We start from the raw sequence: 11,919 nt of genomic DNA on the forward strand, positions 1-11,919 counted from the left end.
GGACAAAGCTTTTGAGCATCTGAAGCACACAATATCGACACCTCCAGTGTTGGTAGCACCACGAGAAAAGGAGCCTCTGTTACTATACATTGCGGCCACATCTCAGGTGGTCAACACGGTTCTCGTGGTCGAGCGAGAAGAAGAAGGAAAAATTCATGGGGTCCAGCGGCCAATATATTTCCTGAGTGAGGTGTTATCACCGTCAAAGCAGCGATACCCACAGTATCAAAAACTGGCGTACGGAGTCTTCATGATAGAAAGGAAACTAAGACACTATTTTTTGGCGCATCCGATCATAGTGGTAAATGAGGCACCCCTCTCAAATATCTTGAACAATCCAGAGGCTACAAGACGTGTCTCCCTTTGGGGAATCGAGCTTTCCCCTCGGGACATCACATATGAAAAAAGAAAAGCAATCAAGTCGCAAATATTGCCAGACTTCGTGGCAGAGTGGATGGAACTTCAAAACACGGGACCCCCAGATTTGTCGAGTACCTGGCATATGAACTTCGACTGGTCCAAGAGATTAGAAGGAGCTGGAGCTGGTGTGGTACTTGTCTCACTACAGGGTGACAAGATGAAGTATATACTTCGGATGACCTTCCCCAATGCATCAAACAATGAAGCAGAATATGAAGCCCTTATCCACGGGATGAAGATGGCAAAAGCATGCGGTGCAACTCGCTTAAAAATCTTCGGCGACTCCCAGCTAGTGGCTCAACAGGTTATGAACAAGTGCGACGCAGTTAATGACATCATGATAGCATATAAGGAGGTATACAATGAACTCGAGAAAACCTTCGATGGTTGCGAAGTTAATCATGTGAGCAGGCTCATCAACGATGAAGCCGACGTTTTGGCAAACATCGGCTCGAAGTGCCTTCCCATACCACCTGGAGTTTTTTGGGAGGAAATCAGTGAAAGATCAACCAAGCCGAAGAAAGTACCAAAGCAGCTGAAGAAAAAAGAGAAACTCAAGAAGGACTCGGGGGCTCCTGCAGCCCCAGAAGCACATATATCGGATGACGAGGAGGAACCAGAGGAGGTCATGATGATCCAAGTTCCTTTGATGCAGGTATACTTGTCATACATCACGAAGAAAGAAATACCCGAGGATCCAGTGGAAGCAAGGCGAGTTATTCGATGATCCAAGGCCTTTACCGTGGTGAAAGGAGAAGTGTACAAACGAAGCATATCAGGTGTGCTGCAAAGGTGCGTTACACCCAAAGAAGGGCGAATCATACTGAAGGACATACACGAAGGAATATGTGGCCACCACGCCAGCAGTCGAGCAATAGTAGCCAAAGCTTTTCGTGTGGGATTTTATTGGCTGACAGCAATAGAGGATGCAAAGGACATAGTACGCACTTGCGACGCTTGCCAAAGATTTGCATCTAAGCCCCACTCTCCAGCAGCAGAATTAATGCCAATACCATTGGCATGGCCTTTCGCACAATGGGGACTAGACATGGTAGGCAAATTGCACAAGTCCTGGCCAGGAGGACACGTATACTTGCTCGTGGCTGTCGACAAATTCACCAAGTGGATTGAAGCAATACCCCTAACTTCGGTAGACGCAACATCAGCAGTAAACTTCATCAAGGGGTTAGTTTTTCGATTCGGTGTACCCAACAGCATAGTTACGAACAATGGCAGTAACTTTACCTCCCGAGAATTCAAAGACTACTGTGAAGGAGTAGGCATCAAATTGCAGTTCGCATCGGTGGTGCACCCGCAAACCAATGGACAAGTCAAAAAGGTGAACGGTCTCATCTGCAATGGCATCAAGAAACGCCTGTTGACACCGCTCGAAAAAGCAAGACACACCTAAGCTCGGGAAGGTTATCAGGTTGAGGATTCCGAGGAAACATGGCGTTGTACACCATGGATAACGTACTGGTGCAGAAGTCAAGAAACTCTCGAACTCAGGCGGCTCGATCCTGAAATTGCACAATTCGGCGAGTGCGATCTTTATCTGCCCAGAAATCACTGTCGCTCACCTGAGCAAGTCGAAGAAGGGCCTCAACCCGCGAGTTCACTCTTTGTTCTTCGGCGGCAGCATCCAGAAACGGGCCTGTGAGTAACATAAGGAAAAAACAATATAGCGCAAGAAGGGATACGATGAATATCAAGGAAGCAGCAAGATAAAAGTAACGTACCAACCATATCCTGACTTGCATCAGTCATCAAGTCAAGCATATAGCTTTCGCGTTGGGAAGATCGCGAGGCGTTAACAGCCGCATACTCCTTCAATTCAAGAGCCTCCTGCGCTTGTCGAAGAGCAGCTTGCTCACAATCCGAAGATTTGTGAGAGTGATCCATAACTGTTACAACCTGCTTCTTCATCGCTTGCAATTGTTGTCGTAGATCGGCCATCTCTTGGTGAGTTAAATCAGCACACGATGTACTCCCTCCGTCCCAAAATGTAAGGCGTCTAAGGATTAGTCCAAAGTCAACATTTTTTTAGTTTGACCAAGTTTATACACAAAAATAGAAACATTTACAGTACTGAATCAATATGAATAGATTCACTATAAAATATATTTTCTTAATATGTCCATTCGATATTGTAGATGTAAATATATTTTTCTAAATATTTGGTCAAAGTTAGTAAAGTTTGACTTTTGACCAGTTCTTAGATGCCTGACATTTTGGGATGGAGGGAGTAACATCCAAGGAAATGCCGCCAGGAGCTCTCGCAGAATGAGAAGTAGCGGGTGAAGCGTTGGAAGGTCTAGCTCCAGTATAGTTATCAAAAATCAACTGGAAGACAAGAAAGATCGACATCAATCATTCGGCAAGGCACATCTTTTCATTCATATTCAGCACATTTACATAAGGCGAGTCCTTACAAAATACGGCTCCTAGAGAGCCCATACAAATCATTGAAAGCAATAAAAGGCGGCAATAGCTACAAAAAGGAGAAAGCAAAAAGAGATGCGAGTTCATCTACTTGACCTCCGTCCGAGCGGCGCTAGCAGAAGCGGAAGACTTCGGGTCGAGAAAGCTTTGGCGTCCTTCACCAAAGCTTTGGCGTCCTTCACCAAAGCCTTCCACTTTTCCGAGTTCAAGCCCTTGGGAGTACCAGCTTTCACCCAGTCAACTTTTTGGCCACTGGCCGCGACAAGGGCGATAGTCCCTTCGACTCCAATCTTTAAGCTCCCTTGACGATAGGCTACAGCTGGATCATCTTGGCCCAGAAAATGATGGGTAAGCTGAGAAAAAATTCTCGGGCTCACTATCCTTCGGGAAGAAGTGGGGGAAGATGCGCTTCAACGCAGCCCGAGCAGAAGATATGCACTTGCGCACCAGGTCGCAATTGAGCTCAAGAATCTCGAGAGTGTCCACAAGACGGTCATTCGATTCTTTGCTCAGGGTGTATTGTTCACCCATCCTCCCTGCTGAAGAAAAGCAGACTCTCGTTAAAACCAAGGATACTTTTAGCACAAGGAATAGCAGAATGACAAAAAGAAAGATAGTATTACTTATAAACTGATGGGACTGGGTCTCGAGGCATGTGATTATCTCATTTTCACGCCCGATCTGTTGGGCCTCCTTGTTGCTCAAAGCATCTTCGGCGGCTTGAAGCTTCTGGCAAAGACCTTCGGCAGCGGCAGCATCCTTTTCAGGTTTCTTGCGAGCTGCTTCGCTGGCTTTGAGCTTGGCTTCTAGATTGTCGGCGTGTTCTTCGGCACGATGAAGCGCATCTGAAAGAAAAGGGTAATATGATGCAGAATCAAGATAGGGACATGTAACATGTTGGGAGCAATAAATTTTTACCTCTTAAAGCCGCGGCTTCATCACGGAATCCAATAAATCGGGAGCCTAAGTTGACAAGCTCTTTCATTAAGGGCTGCAAAAAATCGACAAGGCAGAAGCACAACATCAGCAGACATAAACTACTTCGAGTTAAACAAAAAGGAGACAAGCAAGAAAAAGAAACTTACATTATCAAGGAGAGGACCTGACGTACTCCCAGCGGCAAGCTCCTGTATGCTAGCAGCCCCGGTTTTAGCCTTCTTCCTCTTCGGTGCTCGGGGGCTGGGCACTGGAGTTGGTGCTTCTGGATTGTGCTAAGGGGGAGGCGAGGTTTCTAAAGCAACACGACGTTCCTCGGAAAGAACAAGCGTGTTGGAGTTGCTCATAGGAGCTGGCCCATGAGCTTCGGGTTCTTCTCCCTCGTCAGCTCTGTCAATATAGCAGTAAAATGAATACAAGGGAACCAAAAGAAACAAAAGAGGTAGCCAAAAGATAGCAAAGAGCAACTTACAAGCTAACGGCGCCGGTCTCGGTGAAGGGGTCGATGAATTCTTGATCTTCAGGAGAAGATTCTTCGGCAGCTAGTTCGGTGGGTTTGGACGCGCCGGAATCTTCATCATCATTTCTCTTCCTCTTGCGCCCATCCAGAGAAGTGGCAGGAGGAGGAGATATGGATTGGGCAGAGTCAGAACGTTGCTCTGACTCTGTGTCTTTGTCAGAAGAACCCGGAGATCTTTGAGACCCTGTGGGTTCACTCTCAGGAAGAGAGGATTCTTGCGAGTCGTCGGCAACAACGACCCGCTCATCCACTTCCCCACCTTCAGGTAGTGGGGGAAGAGAAGAGAGAGTTTGGTGGTTCTGCAAGGCACAAAGCAAGAGAAGAAAAGAAAATAAATACACAAAAGGGAAAACAACAGCAGTCAAAAAACAGGAAATACAACTCGAAAGAAAGCACTTACTTCGGGAAGGGCATGGCTACCACTAAATGGCTCCACGCGACAGGATGAAGGGATTGCATGGTTTTTGTTCAAGGAGGTGAAGCGGCGGATGAGTTTCTCCAAATCCTTCACAGAAAGATCATCGAAAATCCGGTCAGCATCTTCAGCTCCCGAATACATCCAGAGAGGATTTTTGCGAGCCTGCAGAGGCTGTACTCGAATCCAAAGAAAATATGCAATGATTTGCACACCCGACAGTTCTGCCCCATCGGTATTTTGAAGCTCGTGGATGCAGGTAATCAGGGCGTCAGTGGCTGCTTTTTCTTCGGCTGTGGCCTCAGCGTCCCAGGACTTGCGCCTCTGAATTTCTTCGGTACCGTCAAAGGGCGCAAGACCATATTCCTGGGTGGAAGAAGAGTCATCCTTGATGTAAAGCCATTTCCTGCGCCAACCTTGGACGGAGTCGGTGAACTTCACGTCAAAGTAGTCGACATCAGGACGGACGCAGATGCAAACGCCACCCACGTTGTAGATGACGTTCTTCGAGTTGTTGCGCCGGAGGAAGAAAATGCGTTTCCAGAGGCCCCAGTGAGGGTGGATGCCCAGGAAACACTCACAGAGGGTGATAAAGATGGAGATATGGAGAAGGGAGTTTGGGGTCAGCTGGTGATGCTGGATCCCGTAAATAAAAAGCAAACCACGAAGAAATTCGTGGACAGGAACAGCTAGGCCATGGGTGAGGAAGTCGACAAAAGTTACCCGGAATCCAATAGGAGGATGAGGAGAGCTCTCGTCTCCGGGCATCTTCATGGTCTCCTTCTTCAGTAGGCCCATCTTCTTCAGAAGCTTGTGGTCTTGGGCGGAAAGCTTTGACCTCTCCCAGTTGGAGATCTTAGCTTTCTCCATGAGCTCGTCGGTGCCTGGGGCACGGTTCTTGCATTGCTTGGTGCGCGGAGCCATGGAGGGCAGTTCGGCGGAGAAACAAGGAGAAGAAGGACAGTGTGTGCACGAAGAGCTCGAGAAGCAACAATGGTGGAGAGAGAGAGAGAGGAGTTGTGCGGCGTAGCGAAGGGGATGAATGAGGAGTAAGAAGTGGATTTATAGGAAGAAGGCGATGCGTCCAGCCGTTGGATGAAAAGGGGGAGAGTTCCGAACCCTACGTGTGTCCAAAGGGTAAAATGGTCTTACCGCTCCAAATTTACTAAAGAGAAGTTACTTCGCGCGTGCCAGAAATTATCGAGGATGTGTGTGCCCCACTTGCGCGACATGTCGACGGCGCAGAGTTCCGGACCCACGACCCAGTGGGTTGACAGGAGTCGTGGGTTCCCAAGGTGGGTGTACGTGGCTATCATCAGCAACGACGTCATTCAAGAAAGCTTCGAGTGGTATATCAAAATATAGCAACAAGAAAACTTCGAGTTCTAAAAAGACAAACTTCGAGAGCCTATGATCAAATGCAACCATTTGTTCATATGCTCGGGGGCTACTCTTATCAGAAGTATTGTCTATACTTCTGATAAGAGGATGAGGCGAAAGAAAAAATACAGAGCTGACCAAAGTAGCAAACACTCGGCTGTAGCCTCGGGGGCTACTCCCATCGGGAGCGCTGGTCGCGCACCCGATGAAATATGAGGAAAAAGAAAGAAGAGAATGACAAGACAATATAGAATTGCAGACGAAGTATTTTCATCGTACATCTTTGAGTTACACATAACTCGTCATGTACTCCCATCGGGAGATCAAGATATTGTCATTAGACAACTCGAAGAAATTCACAACTCCAGCAGCCGACAAAGGTACTCGGCAATATATTCTCAGAGCGCGTCCGCCGCGGTAAAAACTCTGAATGCCGTAACTTGAAAGAGTTTACGAAGATAAGTCCCCAGGATCCGTCCTGTGTGGCGTGATATCGCACCCGAATGCGCTCTCCCACTTTCATCCGTATCAACAGATGCGAAGAAAAATCTTAGCGAACGCGTTAGGTATTCGATAAAACATAACTGGGATTCGATTCACGATAAGTCCTTAAGCGGCGCGTGTCGAATTAAGCCAGTGTCCCGAGTTCAAGTCCAGGGACTTGAGCTTGAAGTCGGCTTATGCGGGTTTGCCACAAGAGCAGTTAACTGGTACTTGATCCGTCAGATGAACCAGCCCCATCTACCAATATCCCTGTACAAAATAGAAGTTAAGCAAAATATTCGACTCTATGATATATATAAAGGTGCGACTTAATTCTACGGTGGAGATTTTACTTGATTCTATGATTCAAGCAAAATCTCGGGGGCTACTGACATAGGCATGCCGAATGGGCCTACCGAACAAGGAACCCGAGGTTATCTGGAGGCCCACGACCCGAAGCTTTCAAGGCCCAGAAGCCCAGTCAATATCGATAAGGAATATAGAGTTGTATTAGGAATCACGAATCATGTAACAATATGGGAAAGTCTCGGATGGCTTCTCAGAGTTTGTAACTTGTACGACAAGAAATCCCTCGGCTATGCCTCCTATATAAAGGGGAGCCGAGGGGAGAAGAAAGGATCGAATCTATTGTCAACACACACCCTAATTTCTGAGTCGAGCACCTTTTCGGCTGAACCTTCTAGATCTACTTGCCCTCTACTTTCTACGAAACCCTAAGTCTACAATCTGTAGGCATTGACAAGTTAATACCTTGTCACTTGCCCAATTAGGGTTCTTCACATCTCTCACGTAAAAAACCTGTTCAGCTTGGATGCCTAGAATGTAAGGGTCTGCCTTGAATCGGAGTATAGTAGTGTCAAGGTCAATAATTCCATATCTGTCCTTCTTATACCCCTTACTCTGATTTCTGTTGGCAGGAGACACATCGAACCAGTCACAATAGAACAACCTCCTTATCTGGAGGAAAGTCAAGAAATATGATTTTCTTTATCACCCCATAAACATCAGTACTTCTATTGCTTCCTTGCACATTGACTACGATGCCACTATTTTGGGTACTCAAGTCCTGCTCTATATAGGAATTCCGAAAGTAATATCCATTCAGTACTGTACGGTTGTACACACGAGCAATGTGATCAGGCCCTTTACCTAGTGCATACAACAGATTGCTGACCTTCCCATCTTTATGGAGTTGTGCGATCTGTTTCATGGAATAGAATATGTGGGAGTGCAATGTACACCATTGTTTTTTTTATTAAGGAACATTTGTGAAAATGTTAAAGTAACTTACCCGTCTCTCGAACCAGCCAACAAACTCTTCCTTGTGTTTCTTATTTGGATTAGGACAGTTGTTTGTTTTGAGCTCCTGCATATGTGCACTTCAAAAAGAAATGGTGGTTACTTCATTGCGAAAGGATTAATGAATATCATGGTATGAAACAAATACATAAGTATCCTTACTCAAGCCATGGCTCGGTTTGCTCGCAGTTTGTTATTATGTAGTGCCTCATTTGATTAATATCTTTCAAAGAGAGTGATTCACGGGCAAAACCTTTCTTGGTGTAATCAACTGTACTGAGTATGCTAATCTCATTGGTGGTTCATCTGTACCTCCATCTGCATGCCGTTCGGACTGACTTATTTTTGTAGGCATGCCTTGAACAAAATACTGCAAAACGTCATGCACTCTTCAAGTATGTACCCCTCTGCAATCGAACCTTCTGGATGAGCCTTGTTACACACATATCCCTTCATCGTACGCAGGTATCACTCAGCAGGATACATCCATCTGTACTGTACAGGCCCTACGTACCATGCTTCTCGAGCTAGATGAATTGGGAGATGCATCATAATATCAAAGAAAGATGGTGGATAGATCATCTCTAGCTGACATAGAATTTCTGGAATTTGCTTGCCCAAATTCTCCAAATCTTCATCCTTTAACTCCTTGGAGCATAAATCAGAAAAGAATTTACTCAGCTGAAGCAATGGGATAAGGACATTCTCTGGCAGAAGCTTGCGCAACGCAATAGGAAGAAGTTTCTGTGACATAACATGACAGTCATGAGTTTTCAGTCCAGTAACCTTGCACTGCTCGAGGACCACACATCGCTTAATGTGTGAAGCATAGCCATCAGGCATCCGTATGCTCTGCAGAAACCCGAGGAGCATCATCTTCTCTTCCTTTTTTAAAGCATACAAGCCTTTCTTCATTGTGTACTTATCCTTACCTGCGGTCGTTGCATGCTGGTCCTTCCTAATTTTCAAGTCCTCCAAATCAAGACGTGCCTTCGGACCATCCTTTGATTTCCCATCCATCTCAAGCAAAGTCCCCAGAATGATGTCACAAATGTTCTTCTCGATGTGCATAACATCCAAATTGTGCCTAACGAGTAAGTGTTTCCAATACGGGAGCTAGAAAAACACACTTTTCTTCCACCAATTGTCGGGGGGAAGACCCCGGGTATGGCAAAAGACTGGGAACAGTTGGCTCGAGGCCGGCTGGCCCATGGCAAAGGCCGGCTGAGGAGCAGCCGGCTGGAGCCATGGCCGGCTGCCTTGCGAGCCGACTGACCCCAGGTCTACGCTGGTCCAGTCATGGCCGGCTGCGCTATGGCTGGGCCGGCTTCTACGCGCCATGTCCGGCTTGGTTTCGTTCTCCCTGACCGGCTCGAGGCTGGTGAGCCTTGCAGGAGAAGGTTCAGGAAAGGCTATCCGGGTTCAAAAGTCTACGCTGACCTCATCTCCAGTGTAAAGCGAGGGGCACTGTGGAACAATAGTGCCCCACGCCAGAGATTCCTGTCATGGCCCGCCTACATCACGCGGTGTAGGGCGACCGGCGGAGACAGCGGGCGCCCAGCGCACGTCGCTCGGCACGTCCCATCTCCGCTGACCTCGGCAGGAGGGCGGACGCGACGCCCACGACCGGTGATGCCATCGCCTCGTTAGGATGCGGGAAAGCCGGAGCCGGCGGGCCCGACCAGTAGGCTATAGGGGCCTCTGTGTAAATGTAACTGGCACTATATAAGCCACACCACCCCTCTCGTACGAGGGGACGATCGATCACTACTCATTTCTATACTTAGAACCGCTCGGGAGAGAGGCCTTCGTCTACCTCCAGCCTCCTCCTCGTAGCCGGATACAGCTCTAGGAGCACCATTGTACTGTCTCACTCAGCATATACGCTCTAGAGCAGGAGTAGGGGTGTTACCTCCATACGAGGGCCCCGAACCTGGGTATGTCGCTGTGTCGCTCGTGCCCATACCCGCATCCGAAAACCGCCGTAGGCCACACCAGGAACCACCTAACATAAGCCATCCTATGGCATATGCCGTGACGATACCATGACACCAATTGTGCTAGTTATTAGTTTCCGGTCGCTTCCTCTTATTTGACCGCCCAAGTGGTGCATGTTGAATGCTCTCAAGCTACTTTAGAACTTGTATGCCTGTAAGTGGCTCCAGGGGATCTCTAGTATCTGTCTTGTTGTTGAACATACACTTGTTTCGACGCCATTTGTGTCCTTTAATCAGAAAACGTTGGTGTCCCATGTAGCAATGCTTTCTACCATAATTGAGCCATAAATAGTCTGTATGCGCATGGCAGTAAGGGCATGCTAGCTTGCCTTTTGTGCTCCAACCACTCAGCATTGCGTAAGCCGGGTAGTCATTGATGGTCCACAACACGCATGCATACAACATGAAATTTTGTTTAGTTGCAACAACATATGCTTCAGCACCATCCTCCCATAGAACTAACAGTTCATCAATCAAAGGCTGCAAGTACACATCAATGTTATTTCCCGCTGACTTTGGTCCTGGAATAATCATTGACATTATCCAATTATGTTGTTTCATACACATCCAGGGTGGCAAGTTATATGGGATCAGAATGACAGGCCATGTAGTGTGTGATATACTCATGAGCCCAAAGGGGTTGAATCCATCCGAAGCAAGGCCAAGCTGAACACTGCGAGCATCTTTTGCGAATTCTTTATCACTATATTTTTCATCGAGGTGTTTCTAGGCCTTGGAATCTGCTGGATGCCTCATTACGCCATCATCCTTACGTTTCTCCTTATGCCATTTCATATCAACTGATATATCTTCTGTCATGTACAACCTTTGCAGTCTTTTAATGAGTGGGAAATACAACAGAACTTTTTGTGCCACTAGCTTCTTTGTTTTACGGCTCGATGAATCGTCTTTGTCTACGGTAGGACTAGATTTCCATCGAGACGCATGACAGACAGGGCATTCTTGGGCTTCAGCATGCTCATTACAGAATAGCACACAATCATTAACGCACACATATATCTTCTTGTAATCCAGACCCAACTCTCGGATGACCTTCCTTACTTGTGCGAGATTAGTAGGAATGCAGTGACCCTTTGGCAGCACCTTTGTGAACATCTGTAGCATTAAGTCACATGCTCTATTGGTCATCCCAGACATGCACTTGATTTGGTAAAGCTTCACAATGAAAGATAGCTTTGTGACATCCTCGCAACCTGGGTACAACGATGTTTTTCCCTCTTCCAATAGTTCGAAGAACGCCTTGGCTGATGCATTTGGCTCCTGTTTCATTCCATCACCGCTGGTGTCTCCTGCATTACTTCCCACTTTTGTGCCCCTTATGAGAGTTTGGAGCATGTCACATATCCCAACACCATCATCTGCAGTGTCTTCATCATCAGAATCTTCATCCATGTTGTCCTCATCGGGTTGTTCACCATGGTATATCCAGTTAGTGTACGTCGGATCCATCCCATTCTGAAGCAAGTGCATATGGACATCCCTTCTCTTTCTGTGAGCATTATTCAGACATTTCGTACACAGGCAAGGGATACTTGACTTTGGGTAAGGACTATCGAAACAAAAATCCAAGAAACTCTTCATGCCACTTTGCCACTCCACAGAATCTCTATCCTTTTCCATCCAGCTCTTGTCTTGTGACATTGTGCCTTATCTCCGTAAAGCTGACCTTGTTAATAAAAAAACAATACGAGGAGCATTATTTTACAAGTACGTATTTGGAATCAACAGATACTTCAGTAATAATTGCAAGGGATTACATTAGACATGATAATTATAAGAACTTAAACTTGGATAAAACCCTGAAACTGCTATGAAACTGAAATCACACTTGACACCTCAAATTGACGAAACTGACACTCATATGTGAACCTAAGCAGCTAGACTATCTGACAACAATTGAAAGCGCCATTGACTTCATCGAACCGGAAGGATGGAAAGCAATGATTTTATCAGTCAAATTCATCTGTGTATTGGTACAAACCTTG

The 11,919-nt window shown here is 46.6% G+C and overlaps 1 protein-coding gene across 1 annotated transcript; it reads right to left on the reverse strand.

Moving 5' to 3' along the window:
• Positions 1 to 10,639: 10,639 nt before the first annotated feature.
• On the reverse strand, positions 10,640 to 11,575 carry LOC127304083 (uncharacterized). The gene has a single exon (XM_051334795.1). The coding sequence runs from the start codon at positions 11,573 to 11,575 to the stop codon at positions 10,640 to 10,642; it is 936 nt and encodes a 311-aa protein (XP_051190755.1).
• Positions 11,576 to 11,919: the final 344 nt, after the last annotated feature.

The sequence above is a fragment of the Lolium perenne genome, chromosome 5 (genome assembly GCF_019359855.2).
Source record: "Lolium perenne isolate Kyuss_39 chromosome 5, Kyuss_2.0, whole genome shotgun sequence".
NCBI lineage: Eukaryota > Viridiplantae > Streptophyta > Magnoliopsida > Poales > Poaceae > Lolium > Lolium perenne.

What these genes read in the sequence shown, in the direction of transcription:
- LOC127304083 (XM_051334795.1), bottom strand. Translation starts at nt 11,575, where the DNA reads ATGTCACAAGACAAGAGCTGGATGGAAAAGGATAGAGATTCTGTGGAG.